This window comes from Gopherus evgoodei, chromosome 4, assembly GCF_007399415.2.
Source record: "Gopherus evgoodei ecotype Sinaloan lineage chromosome 4, rGopEvg1_v1.p, whole genome shotgun sequence".
In the NCBI taxonomy this organism is placed as follows: domain Eukaryota; kingdom Metazoa; phylum Chordata; order Testudines; family Testudinidae; genus Gopherus; species Gopherus evgoodei.
The window spans coordinates 124,475,891-124,494,058 of record NC_044325.1 but is presented as its reverse complement, the minus strand read 5'-3'; the positions used below and the strand labels follow the sequence as shown (position 1 = coordinate 124,494,058).

Below are 18,168 nucleotides of genomic sequence, written 5' to 3'. Positions count from 1 at the left end.
CTCATCCCACCTTTCTCCCATGTCCCTTGTTTGCTTATCCCCTCTATCCCTGTATCTGAAGCTCCCAATTCCTCTCCATGGCCCCCAGCACTCCTCTGGTGCCCAGGGGCTCTGTCAGGCTGCGAGACAAAGGCCCTGATGCAGCTGGGCTGGGGAAGCTGCAGGGTAACAGGCTTATGGCACACTCAAGAATCCACTCGCTCTGTCCCAGCTGTTTGGTTATGTACAAAGCGCCAGTCACCAGGGGGCTGAGCTGTCCCCACCTCTGTCTGTCCCTGTGGCTCTCTCGCTGTCTGCCCAGAGCCGGATTTACATCTTCAGCGCCCCCCCTTCCTCACGCTGATCTTCGTGTTACACACAATTTGAGAGAGATAAGGCACCCCTAGAATGCTAATAGGCAGGCAGACACAAGGCTGGGTTTCCAATCTGTCCCTGCGGCTTCCTTGCTGTCTGCCCGTTACTTTGGATCTCTCATTGTCTACCTGTCTGTCCCTGTGGTTCTCTGACCATCTGTCTGTCCACCTTTCACCTTTCCTCGCTGTCTCCTACCACTCTTCCTTGCTGCCTCTTGCTCTCTTTTGCTCTTTCTCCTGTCTATTTTGCCCTCCTGCTCACATTCTCTCTCCTTTGTGCTTTCTCTCCTCTTGCTCCCTTGTTCTGTCCCATCCCTGTTATAGCCTGTATACTGGAGCCCAAGCCCCAGTCAGTGTTCCAGGAGCCATGGCGCCAGGCTCTGTACGCACAGCGAGGGAGCCAGCCCCTGCCCCAAGCAGCTTCCACTCTCCCATGCACATGGAAGCACAAATCCTGCCTCTAGCTCACACGCCCTGTCCCTTCCCCGCTCACTGCCTCGCTCTGTCCATCCTTGACTCTTGCTGCCCCTCGCTCAGCCGTTTCCAGTGCTGGCTGTCATTCCGTTTGTCTCTCCCTCCTTCCATAGCTTCTCACTCCTCTCCTTGCTCATTCCCTCGCTCACACCTTCTCTTGTTCATTTTCTGCTATTATCACCCTCCCTCGCTCTCTCCCTCACCCTCAGTCCCACTTTATTGCTCCCTTTCTTATTCCTTCCTTCTAGGCCTCTTTCTCTCCCTCTCTGGCTCCTTCCTTCCTGACTCTGGCTCCACCCTAGGCCCCGTATGTTGCTGTTACGCTGGGATTCGCATTACCGTATCCGCTTTCCCAGGCCCCCTTCTGTGCTTGGCGCTGTAGCAGGGGCGGTGTTAGGATGCCGGCTTGGAAGAGACGGGTTTAGGACCCGGCCGTGGCGGCAGGCGAGCAGCCCATGTGCTCCCTCCCTGCCTCCCCGTCCCTCTATTGTCTGGGAACAGCAGCCCCGAGCTGCCGGCTGCAGACGGAGGCGCGGCAGGGGCGCACTGGCAGAGCTGGTGCGGCGCTCGGGAGCTGGGGCAAGTTGCGGGCGCAGGGCGCGGGCGGGGGGATCTGAGCCCCCCGCCAGCCCTATGGCCCCGGGACGGGCAGGGATGGTCCCCCCGGGCTCCGGCCGCGGCTGCCTTGTCCTGCTGGCCGCGCTGCTGGCCCTGGAGACGGCGACAGGTGAGTGCGGGGGCTCGGTGCGCGCTCCTCGCTCGGCGCCCCACGGACACCCTGGCAGCGCCGCTGAGACCCCCGGGCTTCCCCCAGCCCACCGAGCCTCGTCGGACCCCGCAGGAGCCGTGCACCCTCCGCGCCCCCCCCCCCCCGGGGGATCCAACGGGGACCCCAGCTCCAGTGACCCGGCTCAGAGCCACATAAGACCTGTGCGGCCCCGGCCCCAATCACCTAGGTCTAAGCCACATTGGACCCGTGAGCCCGCCACCCCCAGTGGGGACCCCTGTCCCAGTGATCCACATTTGAGCCCCATAGGACCCGTGCAACATCCCCGATCGGATCCAGTGGGGACCCCTGCCCCAGTACCTGGCCCTGAGCCCCACTGGACCCGTATGCTCCCCCCCGGGATCCAGTGTGTACCCTGACTCAATGATCCAGCTCTGAGCCCCATTGGATCCTGCAGGACCCATGTACCTCACCGCCCCCCATGGGATCTAGTGACAACTCCTGCCCCTGGGCCCTGGCTCTGAGCCCCTTTGGACCCCACAGAACTTGTGCCCTCTCCTAATATCCATAAGAGCCAACATCCCAACCCCTGTGATTTCCCCACCCCCTGTGGTCCAGAGCCAGCAGGGCCCTTGTCTTTCCTCTCAGGTCACAGCAGGGGTCCCCAGGGGTTTCCTCACATCCCCTATAGGGTCTGATCCTGGTGGAACTCCAGACCCTCCCCAGAGCTCTCCCCAGCTCCTCTGATCAGTTCCTGAGCCACAGTATCAACACATTCCTGGGTCCCCTGCTCAGGACACAGCCCAGGCTGGAGCTCCCCAGACAGCAGGATTCCCCCTAGAAAGAGGCCAATCAATCTTCCCTGGAGTGTGCAATGCGTCTGATGCAGCTAGCTCTGAGTGCAGGGCAGGTCGGGCCCTCGCAGGCACTCCCCAGGGCAGTCTAGTTGTGAAGGGCTCAAGCCATGGGGCGGACCCCCATCCCTTGGGAAGCTGCTCCCCAGGTTAAAGCATCTCTGTTAGCAAACGCTCCCAGCTCTGCTGCCAGTCCTTACCCCTTCTGTCCCAGCTGCTGTCTGTTAGCCTGAAGGGGCCTTCTCCCTCCTGGGTATGCTGACTGTTCTCACCTGTAGTCACTCCCTCCCATTCCCCAACCCTATTCTTTCTGCCACCTCCGCCCAAAATATTTCCTGCTCTGAGATGTTTAGCCCCCAGTGCTCTAGGTGCAATGGGAGCTGAACTGTGCAGGGCTTGGTGGCCCCACATGCTGGGATGGGATGGGTTGGACCTGGTGGAACAAGTGTGTCAGTTTCCCCATCCGGGTCCATTCCTGGGTCCTCCAGGTCTCACACGCAATGGGGAGCTTCTGGGGTCCCCAGGCACCACCGGAGTTGTGGTTCAAAACAAGCTATCTTGGGAGGGAGGGGCGTTCCGTTCCATGGGGCTGGTGCCTGTGGTGAGTTTGTGACATTTCATTGTGAATCCTGACCTCGGCGGGGACAAACGGGGAAAGGCTTGGGCCATATGAGAGAGAAGGGTCCCTGGGCTGAGCAGGAGGGTTTTGAGAGGGGACTGGGAAGGAAGGCAGAGAGCCAGACCCACAGCAGGAGAGGGGGCGATATGAGAGGCAGGGAGCTAGGCTGGAGCTGTCAGTATGATGAGGGGAAATAGATGAGAGTGCAATGTAATTATCTGGCCAACCAAGCAGGGGGAAGGGAGATGGCAGAGGTCACTGCCTGTGGGAGGCAGATACCAGGCTTGTGAAAAACCCACTTGTTTCTTCCCCCTAACTCCCACCCCTTGGATCTTGGGATGTAGAGACCTGGAGGGTAGAGGGGGATGTCACAGTATCTCTCAGCCATCTGCTCCCTCCCTGGGGGACAGGGACTGGGGCAGGCATGATAAGGGATCACAGCAGTGGGGAAAGCAGCATTTAATGGGCTGGCTGATGGGGCTAGGAAGGGGTTCATAGCCCTGGACATGCTGGGGAGGAAGGTTTGGTGATTTCCACCCCTCTGTGTGGAAGGAGCTGGCTTGTCTTGAAGAATCGTCGTAGAGCGTCTTACCCCATATGTGTGGCTTCCCCACTCCCACGGTCTGTCATGGGTACCATCTTGGCCAGTGCTGATACTAGCCCATTAGAACCCTAAACAGGAATATTTTTGCCCCTACCCAGCACGTACTAGTAATTAATGGGGGCCCCCTTCAGCTGCTTGGGGCCTTAAGCAATTGTGTAGTCTGCTTAGGCCCCTGCTCTGATCTTGGGTGACACTGGGGATTGAACCCGGGACCTCCAGAGCTAAAAAGCAGGAGCTGCTACTACTGAGGCTGTAACAGATGCAAATCCTCTGTAGATTGGGCACAGATGGGGAACTTGCACCATACATCTGCCCGTGGGCTAACGTACATAGCAGCATGGCTTGAGACACAAACCTAGGCCAAAATATACCAGGGCCTTGATCCACAGCCCCTCCTGCTGGTGGGGTTGCCTCACTGCTGGGTCCAAAGGGACGGACTCTGAGTCCTCCCTCCGCCATACACTTCACACCAATCAGTGCAAGGCAGCCTCTTTCCTCCCCGTTAATTGAATTGTGCTGGCTCTACACACAGCACCTTCTGCTGGAACATCATGGGGCTGAGGCTTCCTCCCTGCTGGACCAGACCCCAGGCCATCACACAACAAGGAGCAGGGAGGTGGTGACTGGGCCCCCAGGCTGGTACCCCAGCTGAGGAGTCTTCAAGGAAGGCCAATGAGAACCCATTAAGCAGCAGGCTGGGGGCAGGGGGAGGTCCCCACACTGGGCTGGCAGGACAATGGGGGCACGGTCCCATAATCCTCTGCTGAGATGGCAGGAAACTTCTTCAGGGCTCATGGGATAGCATCACGGGAGCCCCCTGCACACACAAACCTGTCTGCTGGATGGCTTACCCTCCCCCCACACACACACACACCCCTTCTTCAGGAGGTGGGGGTTGTGGCCCTCACACTCAAAGCCCCCTTCCCTTAACAGTGGCAGCCTCGCCGCTCAACCCCCCCCCTCACCCGCACCTTTTTAGTAGCCATCCCTCCTCTCTCTGCACTGGGCTCAGCACTGCAGTCGTCTCTCTGCAGACTCGAGCAGACATTACAGCGTTGGTGCTGTGCGAGTCAACTCCAGAGTCTCCTTTGAGGGCTAAAGACTCCTCATTTTGGAAAATGGCTTCTGTGCAAGCTGAAAGGTGCTAGCCCAGACGGCATTCCTGCTAGTCCTGGCCGAGTAGGGGAAGTGGCTTTCAAGCTCCATGCAGTGACCCCCTCTGCAGCCTATTTGCAGGTTGAGATGGTGCTAACATTGAGTTGCGGTTGTTAAGTAAAGATCACCCCATTTCTGCCATCGGAACAGGTTGTGTTATTATTTTCTGAACTGCTCTCTGAGAGGCAGGGAAATTCTAGAGTCAAGTTACCAGCTCACCCAAGACTCTTAAAAACGTGGAAATCAACTGATTTCTGAGATCTCCCAAGTGGCTGGTTCCATTTTCATCAAAGTATTGGCTCTTTGACAAACTGTGTCAACTCTAGGGCTGAGTGAAGAATAAAATAACCATTTTTGCAAACCATGTTGGAATCGGTTTTCTATTGTTTTTTAATTATGCGGGAGGGAAATTGGTGTTTTTTTAATTGAAAATGGTATTGACCTTTTTTTGTTATCGGAAATCCAATGGGTGAAAAATCTGAAAGAATTTCATAATTTTTGTGGGGTTTAGAGGGTATTTTTTGTGGTGAGGGGAATCTTTTTTTTTTCTTTTTTATAAAAAGAAAAAATGAATCAGCTGCACTCGACTGGCATGATGTTGTGTATTCAGTTGTGGCATTGGTGTGCCTAGGTTCCATACAGACCCAGAACAAAAACAGCCCATGCCCCAGAGAGCAACAATCTCAGACGCTTTGAACCTACTAAGTTCAGATGTTAGCAGAAGCAAAGACCAGCACATGATTAACAGTCAGGCTAATGGCCTCTTTCTCTCTCAGTGTCTCAGCCTCTTGTCGTGTCAAAGTCCCACTGAATCTCCGTGTCTGTGGAAACCCTGGGGAAACAACATCTGAATTTCCACTAGCTCTGCACATCACAAAGAAGCAAGCGAGCACAAGCCTGTTTGTATTACAATTGCACCTACTCCCCGCAATGGAAATAGTGGGACTCCGTTGTTCCTGGTGCTGAACGGTGTTGCACCTGTTCACGGAGGAGACAGTCCCTGCCTGGCAGAGCGAGCAAGCTCAATAGACAAAGGCCAGGGGGGAGGGGGGAAGCATTTGCCTAATGGAGAACTGAGGAACAGGTTGCTTAGGCCAGTGTTTTCAAGAGCTCAACCCTCTGCTGAGCACTTTTGATAACCCAACTCTTTTTTGGTTGCTGAATGAGAGCTCAACTCTGGCAGATTGAACATAAGCTTTGTTGCTGAGCCGTAGACAATCTGGCCATAAGTGACTTGCTTAGATTCAAAGGGTGAAATCCTGACCCTGCTGAAGCCCATGTTATATTTTCCACTGACTTCAGTGAGGCCAGGATTTCACCCAGACTGTACCTCCAGACGGGCCCATTGTTCTCGTCCTATCAGATCTGCATCAGAGAATCATAGAATATCAGGGTTGGAAGGGACCTCAGGAGGTCATCTAGTCCAACCCCCTGCTCAGAGCAGGACCAATTCCCAACTCAATCAATAAATATATGGAGATATACCTATCTCATAGAACTGGAAGGGACCTTGAAAGGTCATTGAGTCCAGCCCCCTGCCTTCACTAGCAGGACCAAGTACTGCCCCTGACAGGTTATTGGGTTGTTTTTTTTGTGTGCCCCCGCCCCTTTTTTTTTTTTGAACCTTGGTTGTGAGAAAGGCTGGTCTTTTGATTAAAGCACTGGACAGAGACTCTGGAGCTCTGGGTTCAAACCCCACTTGTGCCACAGACTCCCTGAGGAGTCACTTAAAAAATCTGTGTCTCAGTTTCCTACCTGTAAAATGTGAGTAATAATAATTTTATGTAGACTGTGAACTCTGTGTGGTTGGGCCATTATCACTGTGTGTCTAGGCAGGTGTGGCACTATGGGGCCCTGATCTCAGCCAGGGCAGGGCCTGTCTCTCACTGTATGTTTGGGCAGCGCTTGGCACAATGGGGCCCTGATCTCAGCCGGAACCTCTAGATGCTGCTGTAATACAAACAATTTAGCTCCCTTTTCTCCAATGGGGGCAGGCTTGATTCACCCCCTTGAATAGCTCAGGAACAGTGACACTTCACTCCAGCTGACATCCTGCCCTGGCATCTCCTCCTCTCAGGAGGGGTTGGGTGTGGGGGAGGACACGTGCCCTGGTAAGTGTGTGGGATAGAGGACACCTGACTACTGGCAGCAGACCTGGTTATTCTTCTCCCCGCAGTGAGCAGAGAATTGGACCCCCCCGACCTTGTGTACCTGCCAGCCGAACTCAAAGTGCTGGACATTCCAGACCATTTCCGGCTGCAGCGGGTGGATCGGTACCTGCCGGGAAATGCTTCCCTGGGCTCCCGCTCTGAGACTTACCTCCTCCTCCATCGCCAGCCCATGGCAAAGCCTCTTGTCCAAGCCACTTACCTGCCCTTCACTGCCCAACAGGTAACCCTGCCCATCCAGCGGTGCCTCTGCTCTGGGCTCTCGGTCCCATCTGACCCACCTCTCCCGGTCTCAACCTGTCTCTCTGTCTCTAGGCAGTGCCGGCAGCCGATCCCCACCACAGGTACGGCTCCGTGGCCTGGGACGTCCGAGCCGTGTCCATTGAGGGCACAGTTTCTCCAGCTGAACCGTATGCCAGGGTCCTCTTCCACCTCAAGGGGCAGGACTGGCTGCCGGGACGGCACGACCTGCCCTGTGTCTCCCTGCATGCTTTCCACCAGACGCAGGCTGCGCATGGAGCCTGCCACTTCCAGGTCAGTACGTGACCCCACCCCGACCTGTCCTCCCAGGAGATGGAGGGCCCAGCACCCAGACATGCTTGGAGGAGGGGTGGGGCCAGTGGGAGCTGAAAGTCCCTCTGGTTGGGTATGCTGTGCCCCTTCCTAACACAAGATTGTGGTGTGTCAGGGGTTGCCATGGAGAAGATGAAGATTGCATGTCTCCCATAGCAAGGCTGCAGGGGCAGCTGAGGTTGGGGAGCTCCGCGGGACAAGGCTAGCTCTTCTCCAGGGGGTGAGCTTGGAGGTCTAAGTGATCCTGGACTGGGGGAAAGAAGGGTGCTCTGTTCTGGGTGGGGACAGCCAGTGCAGTGTTGGTCAAGCTGCAGCAGGAGTTGGTTTCCCCTTGTGGTGGGTGATGGAGACTTCAGGGCCCACCCTAGAGGTGGGAGGTCAATGAAGTTGGGGCTAGACCCATTCTCCCTGAGCCCACTCCCTGCTCTTCCTACTCAGGCACCCCTGGGAGTGTGCGTGGTGGAGCTGGAGTTCCCCCCACACTGGTTCTCCGCCACACACCCCTCCTCACACAGCCGGAGCAGAGCTGCGGAGCCCGCCAAGCACCCTGAGCGAGCTGAGCTGTACTACAGCCTGGGGACGGGGGAAACGTCTGCAGAGTGTAGCCATGCGGGGCCCCAGGAGAGGCCCCGGCCAGGCACTGAGGGCACCAAGGAGAGACTGCACTATGTCGGCGCTGTGGAGCTGCGAGCCACAGATCCGCCTCGGCGCCAGGAAGTGCGGCTGGATGACAACGTGCTCATCCGGGTCCCTGACATGGCACTGCGGCCAGGGCAGCTCTTCACGGCCACCCTGATTCTCCAGCAGAACTTCACCGCTGACCTGCTGACTCTGAGGTGAGATCCAGGGGGAACCAGAGACACAGCCTGAGGCACAGGGACCCTACCCTGACCTGCTGACCCTCAGGTGAGATCCAGGGGCCCATCCTGAGACATGGGGGACCCTACCCCAACCTGCTGTGACCCTCAGGTGATATCCAAGGAGACCCAGGGATCCACCCTGAGACACAGGGACCTTGCTCCAGGCTGCTGACCCTCAAGTGAGATTCAGAGGGACCCAGGAACCCAGCCAAGGACTCTCTCGGGTTCAGAGGGTCTCTGCTTTTGGTGACGTCTCCTCTGGAGTCCATGCTCTGATTCTGAGCCGTGCTTTCAGGATCAAGGTGAAGAAGGGGCTGCAGGTTCTAGCGGCCCGTCCCGCCGTTCCTGAGGCCTGGACGGCCAAGCTGGACAAGTTCAAGGGTTCCAAGCATCACACCGCTCTGGTCACCTGTCGCCGGCTGGATGCTGGCCAGTTGGACTGGAGGTAGGAACCACTTAACTCCTGGAGGGGATAGGGCTGACACGCTTATTCTCCGGGGCATCGGCCAGTTGGGCAGGATGTAGGGAACCATGTGACTCCTGCAGGCACTGGGCTGATACCTGTATTCTCCTGGGCATCAGCCAGGGGGGACCGGAGGCCATGTGACTCGAGAGAGCAGTGATGAGGTAGCTGTTCTCCCAGGACCCAGCCAATCAGACTGTAGGTCTGATGCCATTGGCCTGGGGATGGGATGGCTGTTGCTACTCCCCCACATATTGACTAATCAGATTGGAGGGAGGGAGCCATGGGCCATTGAACAGGATGGTTCCTGTTTCTGGTCACCTCCGGGTTGTGCTTGGCTGTGGAATTTGTGTGGTTCGCAGTGGAGCAGGGGTTAGATGCCACAGCCCCTGCGGGTGCTGTATCCGTCCTCTACTTCACTGCCCCTGGCTCCCTCCTGCCTCCATCTAGGGCAGCGGATTTCCCCGAGTTCCTCTACCTGGATTTGGCGGTGGAGAACGGCACAAGGGGCCTGGCATCCACGCGCCCTGTCACCTGGCAGGTTGAGTACCCTGGCCAGGACCCTGAAGCCGAGAAGGACAAGATGGTGTGGGAGATCCAGGTGTCGGAGCGTGACGTCAGGGCGCTGGTCCCGCTGGTGAAGGTAAGGCCTTGCAGTTCTGTCCCTGCGTCGGGCGGTTCCCCAGAGGCAGGGTCTCAATCTGTGTCCCCTCTTGGTCTCCCCAGGAGCAAGAGATCGTGAACACTGCCCCCCTGACAGGGATCCCCCAGGCGGTGCCGGTGAAGCTGGTTGCTGTGGAGATGGGGGGAGCTGTGTTCGAGGTAACCGAGCAGATGGGGTGTGAGTCTGCCAATAAACAGGTCCTGAAGGTGAGAAACAAACGAACCACCCACTGACCCACAGAGAGGTGCCCTCCAGGACCATAATCCCCCATCCTGGCCCTCTTGAGACCCAGATCTCTCCCCTCTCAGATCTCTCCCCTCTCACTGTCAGATGCCTCCCAGAGCATCATCCCCTAGCTCTGCCCTCTGAGACACCAACTCCCCCACCACCACTCTCAGGTGCCTTCCTGCAGTGTCACCCCCGTCCTTACCCTCAGAGATGCCAGCTCCCCTCTCACTACCCTCAGGTGCCCTCCTGGGCCATCAATCCCCTGTCCTTGCCCTGTGAGATGCCCAGCTCCCCTCTCACCACCCTCAGGTGCTCTCCTGGGCCATCAACCCCTTGTCCTCGCCCTCTGAGACACCAGCTCCCCTCTCACCATCCTCAGGTGCCCTCCTGGGCCATCAACCCCTGTCCTCATCCTCTGAGATACCAGCTCCTCTCTCACCATTCTCAGGTGCCCTCCTTCAGCATCACCCCTGTCCTTACCCTCTGCAAGGCCAAGTCTCCCCTGACCCCTCAGGCTGGGGCAGGAGCAGAATTTACATGGGAGGAGATCCGGTATGACCACTCCTCGGGTCATAGTTCAGCCCAGTCAGCCAGTGGGGCAGTACTGGGACCTCCTCTTCCATCTGGAAGGTCTGGGCTTCCCCACTGCTCCCCCTTCAGGCTCTCTCCCCTCCACCCCAGTTCACCTCACCCCCATTTCACAACTCAATATCTCTGACATCCACCTCCTGTGCGAACCCCCCACCCCATCGCCAATGGCTCCACCTCTGGCTACATAGCCACATATCCTTGGCCCCCTCCTACCACTTGGGGCTCAGCCCCTATTTGGTCCCCATCTTCACTGCCTCTCACTCAGTAGCCAGGGGGCACTGGTTCCCTTCTACTCTGTTTCCTCTTTTCAAGCTACTCCCCATACACTTTCCCTGGGTCCGTGGAGTATCCCGAGTGGCAGGCTTGGGGAGTGGGACAGGGTTGAAGGTGTCTGGACATTTGTCCACATGTGTTGTCCTTCACACCCTCCTGGCCCCCAGGTGACAGACGCGTGCGACTCCGTCTATGTGGGGGGCAAGGAGAGCCGGGGCGCCCGTGGGGCACGGGTAGACTTCTGGTTCCGCCGGCTCCATGCCTCGCTGCTCTTCACCGTCTGGGTGCCGCTGCTGCCACTGCGCGTCGAGCTGACCGACACCACGCTGGAGCAGGTGCGCGGCTGGAGGGTGCCCGACGCCACTCCAGACAGGTCAGTCCCTCTGGCTCCCTCCCTGGAGCAGGGATCGGGGCTGCTGGGAGGGCAGGCAGAGTGCCAGGGCATGGTGTGTTGGGAGGATGCCAGGGCCTGTCCACTGGGAGGGTGGGCAGGGCCTGGCAGGCAGAGAGGGCATTGGGGCCTGGTGCATGGGAAGGATGTGTTGGAGATGGGGAGGTGGGGGCATGAAGGAAGCAGGCAGGGCTGGCACCGGGGCCATGTCCAGACTCCAGTGTATGCTTTGGAGCAGCTCAGATGCCACAGTGATGGAACTACAATGGAGAGAGGGCCCAGGGGAGACGTCCCCTTGGAGCAGGAGGTCGATTGAGTGAGGAGCCCAGAGTCTCTAGTGGCTGGTTGAGTGAAAGGTTCTGCACTCGAGGCACAGGCATTTGGGGAGGTGGGGGGCCAGACACTGGAGGGGAGGAGCTGGAGTGTCTGTGATGGGGAAGGAGGACCTAGACTCTCTGATGGGTCAGTGACCAGTGGAGGGGTGTCACAGATCCACAGGATCAGTGCTTTGCGTCAGCTTTTGAACAGTCTTTAGGAGGAACCCCTCAGTGGGCCAGACCCCCGAAGGGTCTCGCTTTCCTCCAGGGCAAGCCACACAGCATCACTGCCTCCTCAGACTGAACCTCTGGGCTTTCTGGACTCCTGCTTCACACCGTGAGCTCTGTTCAGCGAGTCCCATACAGACAAACTCCTGGCGGAGACTTGTCCACCTTCAGGGATTAATGCACCTCACCCAGCATTTGCTGTTACACCAGACGGTGTTGTCAGAACAGCTGGGTTTATTAGTCAGTGGGAACGCAGCATAGGGAGGCCTTATGTTAGCACAGAGGAATGAAGGTTAAAGCAGTGTCCATTCTGGGTAGCCCAGCTAAGCTGTAGTGACCCCCGGGGTTCAAGCTCTGTGTCTCGTCCATCTGGCCTCCTTCGGCTGGGCACTAGGACCCTATGAGGTGGGAGGGTCCCAGAGCCCGGGCTGCAGCCTGAGCCCAACTGTCCACACTGCAATTAAACAGCCCCACAAACCCAAGTCAGCTGGCGTGGGCCAGACATGGGCGTCTGATTGCAGTGTGGGCATACCCTCAGAGGCTCCACTGATATGGGGATCAAGATCCAGACAGCTAGGCGACACCCATATCTATGTCTCTTCACCTGCCTTGAGAGCAAACAGCCCTTTTCCACTCCCGAGATAACACGGCGAAAATTGAGGCAAACCCAGTCTTCACACAAAAAATTCCCACTTCATAACAGGGAGTCCCAGAGTCTCTGATGGGGCAGACGCTGGAGGGGACCAGGAACCCAGAGTCTCTGATAGGGCAGAAGCCAGAGGGGGCAGAGGACCCAGAGTCTCCGATGGGGCAGAGGCCAGATATGGGGTCCTAGAGTCTCTGATGGGGCAGAAACTGGATTGGGGGGTCCCAGTGTCTCTAGGGCAAATGAACGGAGGACAGGCTCTCCATGTGAGTGCAGAGTCCTGGAGGCCATAGCACCAGGATGGGATGGCTCTCGGCCACCTGCACCACGTGGGGTTAGAGCCCCATGCCTGGGCATTCCCTGCTGAGACCGTGGCGCTCTCCTCTGCAAGCAGTGGCCTAGCGGAGCCCGAGGAGGCTGGGGAGGAGGCAGAGAGGCAAGCTCGCAGCTGCCGGCTCCAGTACCAGCGTGCCGGCGTCCGCTTCCTGGCGCACTTTGTGGCTCACCCGCTGGACGGTGGACGGCACCTGACCTACATGCCAAGCCCCGACTGGCTCCTGGATGTCTCCCACCTAGTGGGCAGGCAAGCCAAGGTGCAGGACCCCCGCGTGGCCACGCTGGAGGGTGGGAGCGTGGTGATTGGCCACGAACCGGGAGTGACGTCAGTGGAGGTAGGGGCTGGGGTGACTGGGGGGTACCCAGGGAGGTGGGAGCCAGGGGGGTGAGCAGGAGGAGGAGCACAAGGCATGGTGTGAGTGGGGGGTGCCTGGGAGGTGGAAGCCAGGAGGGTGAGCAGGGGGAAGGGCATGGGGGTGGGGTGGGGTGAGCTGGAGGCTGCATGTAGTAGCAGGAAATGGTGTAGGGGGACAGCTGAGCAGAGGGATGGAGTAGGGGACACCAGGCAGGTTGAGGGGGAGGCACAGAGGGTGGGTGTGGAGGTCGCTAGGGGGAGGAGAAAGCATGGGAGATGGTAGGAGGCTTGGGGGGCACGGGGATGCATGGAAGATGAGGGTACAGGGGGAGTGTGGGGGCTGCAATGGCATGGGGGACACATGGGAGATGGGGAACATGGAGAGGAGGGAGAAGCATGGGAGATGGACAACATGGAGGGGAGGCTGGGGGCACTGAGGGAAGCGTGTGAGATGGGGGACAAGGGGGGAGTGTGGAGGCTGGAGAGGACAGGAAAGCATGGGAGATAGGGGGTGGCTGGGGGAGGGGGAAGTGTGGGAGATGGGTGACATGGGGGGAGGCTGGGGGCACAGGGGGAAGCATGGGAGATGGGGAACATGGGGGGAGTGTGGAGGCTGGGGGGGCACAGGGAGAAGCGTGGGGATGGGGGGTGGCTGGGAGGGAGTGGGAGATGGGCGACATGGGGGAAAGGCTGGGGGGCAAAGGGGAAAGCATGTGAGATGGGGACAAGGGGGGGAATGTGGAGACTGGGGGTGCACAGAGGGAAGCGTGAGAGATGAGGGGAGGCTCTGGGCAAGTGCCTGCATCCCCCGGCTCTCTCCTCGGTGCAGGTGCGCTCCCCCGTCTCAGACTCCATCCTGGGCGAGCAGACCCTGGTGGTATCGGACGAGAAGGTGGCCGTGTTGGAGCTGCAGGCCCAGTTGGTGTCAGGCCTCTCGCTGGTGCTGAGCACGGAGCCGGGACACCCCGACGTCCTCACCGCCACCTGCCAGGCACTCTCAGCCCTGCACTCCCCAAAGCAGGTGAGAGGGGAGCTCCGTGGGGCCTGGGAGGCAGAGCATAGGGCTGGGGACACAGGGTTTAGCCAAGTGATTCCTGGGAATGTCCCAGGCCCCTGGGGCTCAGTGAACTTGGCCGTACTGGCCCTTTAGAGCTGCAGCTTCTGCGCTTCCAGTGCTGGGCCTTGACATGTGATCCAGACCTTTCTGGTAGCAAGTGAGGGGGGGGACCCCGGCGTTCGGCAGGGCCCTAGAACCCATGAGGTTGGGCCTTGCACAAAGTCTCTCCCTGCTGCAGCAGGGGTGGGAGGAGATAGTTAAGTGCATGTTGCTGTGGGGAGTTGTGGAGTGGGGCCTGGTGCAGCTCTGGCCCCCACACAAAGTGGGGGAGGGCAGCAGCACAGGGCTCACGGGTGTCTCTCTTCCCACACCTTCCATTGGCCCCACCCCCTGCCTGTCTGTGTTTCGTCCCTCTCCCCCAACGTTACACGCCTGTTGCCTGATCCCCCCTCCAGGAAGCAGCACTCAGTGTCTGGCTGGCATTCACCGACCACACGCTGGCCCCCATGGAGCTCTATGGCTGGCGGGATGTGGCGCTCTCCGTCTCCTCCCTGGACCCTGGCGTGGCCTGGGTGCGGCCAGACGAGGAGCTGGCTCGCCCGCTGATCGTGGCCAAAGGGCCGGGCCGGGGGCCCCTCCTGCAGCTGGGCCTGCATGCCGCGGACTCCTGCCGCAAAGGCAAGCACCGGGCACCGCTGGCCGCTGGCACCGCCTGGCTGGAGGTGGGCATCAGCCGGCGGCTCCCAACTCCTGGTGGCCCACGGCCCCGCAATCCCCGCCCGGAGTCCCCCTTCCAGCGGGCCGAGGGGGCCATGTCGGGGGAGGCGATGACAGCAGCAGCTACAGAGTCCATGGTGGGGCCCCAGAAATGGGCCCCAGCTGGGGTGGGACCCGACCTGACCAAGTTTGAGGGGCCCCAGGGCGGCACCTCTTCCGATGATGAAGGGCCTGGGGAGGAGGAGGAGGAGGAGATCGTGAAGGCCCCCGAGCAGGTGACAGACCTGGAGATCGGGATGTACGTTCTCCTGGGCGTCTTCTGCCTGGCCATCTTCATCTTCCTCATCAATTGCATTGTCTTTGTGCTGCGCTATCAGCGCAAGGAGCCCCCTGATGCCGGCCCAGGCCTGGCCCCCTCCACCCAGCAGCCCCACAACTGGGTGTGGCTGGGCACCGACCAGGAGGAGCTGAGCCGCCAGATGGATCGCTGCAGCCAGCACCAAGAGCTCAGCCCCAATCCCACCCCCGACCCCTCCGCCGCTGCCAAAGATGGTGGATGCTGCTGCTGTGGGACTCCCCCGGGCACGGAGGGAGGCAGGAGGGAGGCTGGGGCCCCTGAGGTCACGGAGCCTGACGGGGGGGTCTCCACCAGCACTTTCCTCCCTGCGGTTCTGGGGAGCCCGCCCCCCCCCAGCACCTTGTCCCGGAAAGAATTGGCTGCACCGGGGGGCAGGCGTAAGCGAGTGGAGTTTGTGACCTTTGCCTCGCCCCGGGCCCCTGAAGGCGCCGCATGCCCCCCGCCCTCCTCCGCTCCCACTGTCCAGTCCATCCTGGTGGCCAGCGAGGACGACATCCGTTGGGTCTGCGAGGACATGGGGCTGCGGGACCCTGACGAGCTAAGGAGCTACATGGAGAGGATCCGGGGCAGCTCCTGACCTTGGCCTTCCCGCACCCCACTGATACCGTGCAGGGCAAAGCAGCAAGGGACCAGCCTCCGCTCCCATTGGCCACCCTCCCAGGGATCTTCACTGGGATCCACTGGGCATTCTTTGTCCAAACCTGCTCCCTCCCAGTCTGTGTTCGGAGGAGAGTACTGCCCCCTGGGGTTGCTGCCAGGGGTCAGGGCTCTACCCACTAGGGACGAGTCGTACGCCCCTGGATCGCTGGGACGTAGGGCTGCGTTCTATATTGACTCTGTCTCTGTCCCAGAGATCCAGCCTGGGTGCCCTGTTTCTACCTTGATCCCAGCTGAGGTCCCTCTTTCCCTCTCACTGGAGGGAGTTTGACCTTCTGGATTTGGAACCCAGGCATCCTGGTTGTCGCCCAGGATCTGGGGGTGCTTTCCCCACTGGTCTCCAACCCACCGAGGGGCAAGCTAGTGCCGGATTCCCATTTTGCTTTGGCTCTCATTGCAACATTGTGTTGATTGTGATGGTTTTAATGGCAAATGTCCTTCCTGTGGTCTGACCCTCGGGATATTCTCTTCCCCCCAACCCACCTTGCAAAGGTGGGCCCCCTCCCTGGGGGTGCTGGCCGGCCCCCTTCACCCCGGCTGTGCGTTCGTTTTGTACGATCTCTGGCATTTTATACCTGTAGCGTCAGGAGGCTGCCATGATGGGTCCTTTATTTATGGAAGATTTTTAATTCTTATGTTGTTACAAAAATAAAGTATTTAAAAACAAATACCCAGCCCCTGTGTGAATGTGGGGGGAGGAACCTTTCCATCTTTCCCTGCCTTTATACTCAGAGCACCCCTTGGGTGGAAGGAGGAGATGAGCAGCTGCAGGCTCCCGCCGCTGTCGAACTTCTCCAGTCTCTCAGCCTCATTCTCAGCCCCCATCTGCCACCGTAGGCCATTCTTCCACTGGACTGTAGAGGGGAATGGGGGATGGCCCCTTGGGAATACCCCCTGCACGGAGGGGCCTTACCAACTGGTAAAGAATTGGGAGAAAGGCCTAGCTACCAGCCCCCAGCAAATGAGGTGGATCGGGGGTGTATAGCTGAATTGCATTCACTGTGGCTGTTACTGCTTGCCACAGGAAGAAGCTCATGAATCAGAGCTGCCCTGGGGCTGCTCTAACCTATCCTGGGGCTAGGCACAGCCCAAGAGTACAGGGAGCATGACAGTGGCTTAACACCAGCCCCATGCTGGAGGCTCAAAGAGGTGTCTCCATGAAGAGAAACATGCTGCGTGTGAGGTCAGCAGGAACGTGCGCGCACTTGATTCATAGCCCACACAGCCGCACAGTGAGAACGGGCCTCTTAAAAACAGCCTTATCTAAAAGGGAAAGTTTCCCTTCAGGCCTGAGCCAGGCAGCAGGGCTCCCCTCTCCCTGCTGTCCCAGCCTGCCCTCCCCACTGCCAGCAGCTTCAGCCTGTTTGACAGCCCGGCCCACAGACCATCAGAGCGATTAGAATTAGATTTTCCATTGCCAAGGAAAGCAGCCGCATGGCTCCCTCACTGGGCCTGCAGAAGAGGCATCTCGCGCGGGAATCGTCTATGCTTTTAAACCTGCAAATGCGGGGGATCCCAAATGGGAGAGATGGCCAGTTGGTTCCAGAGTGCGCCCAGCCCAGTGTTGCTGTGGGCTGGGAGTTTGGCTTAAAGGGAGGCTGTCACCTTTTGACTTGCTGTGGTTTTAGGATGCTGAAAGAATTTGGACGATCAGATGGATTCTTTTGTTCCCCGTTGCTGCTTGTCTGTTTGCATTTCAGCTTGGACAGCGAAACTAGACAAGGAAGAAGGATGGGCTAGGAGTTGGGACTCAGAGATGAGTTTAGCTCCTAGCCTAGCCACAGGCTCCGGCGTTGACCTTGGGAAAGTCCTAATCATGCAAATACCCATGCTTAACTTTGTGCACCCTATGCATAAATGTTCGGGGGGGGGGAGTTTAATTTCTGTGCCCCAGATCACCATCTGTAAAATGGGGATCTGAAAACTTCTCTTCACGGACAGGAATTTGCTCCCCACTCAGCTTGGCAGAGATCTTGGGAGCTTTTCGCCTTCCTCTTCCTGTAACCCCTCAGCTTGACTCTGCTGAGAAGTTAAGTTGTCGAGACCTTAGGTTCCCTTGGAAAGCAGAAGGTTTGTCAGTGAGGTGGAAAGTAGAGTTGTTTGAAATCTAGCAGTTTCAGTTCCTGGTAGGGTCTGTGGGCAGGATTAGCTGGATATATAGACCTCACTTCAATTCCCTGCCATAGCAGAGGCCTTTGATGACAAGCACCTCAAGGGCAGCATCTCCGAATCATGGAATATTAGGATTGGAAGAGACCTCAGGAGGTCATCTAGTCCCACCCCCTGCTCAAAGCAGGACCAATCCCCAGACCGATTTTTTGCCTCAAATCCCTAAATGGCCCCCTCAAAGATTGAACTCACAATCCTGGGTTTAGCAGGCTAATGCTCAAACCACTGAGCTATCCCACCCCACTTCTTCAGATGAATGGAGTGATGCATTTTCACTCCATGCATCTGAAGAAGTGGGTTTTTTACCCATGAAAGCTTATGCCCAAATACA

At 58.4% G+C, this 18,168-nt stretch overlaps 1 protein-coding gene across 2 annotated transcripts; it reads left to right on the top strand.

Moving 5' to 3' along the window:
• The first annotated feature begins 1,241 nt into the window (after nt 1-1,241).
• On the top strand, nt 1,242-17,961 carry TMEM132A (transmembrane protein 132A). 2 transcript variants are annotated; one of them, XM_030560898.1, is made up of 11 exons: nt 1,242-1,554; nt 6,963-7,177; nt 7,270-7,488; nt 7,966-8,363; nt 8,683-8,832; nt 9,301-9,493; nt 9,577-9,720; nt 10,774-10,979; nt 12,580-12,859; nt 13,709-13,900; nt 14,392-17,961. In XM_030560898.1, exons 1-11 carry the CDS (start codon nt 1,461-1,463, stop codon nt 15,586-15,588), a joined length of 3,288 nt encoding a protein of 1,095 aa, XP_030416758.1. In that variant the 5' UTR covers nt 1,242-1,460; the 3' UTR covers nt 15,589-17,961. The 2 variants fall into 2 exon arrangements, with proteins under 2 accessions (XP_030416758.1, XP_030416757.1); XM_030560897.1 differs by having other exon boundaries at nt 1,383-1,554; nt 12,580-12,781.
• Nucleotides 17,962-18,168: the final 207 nt, after the last annotated feature.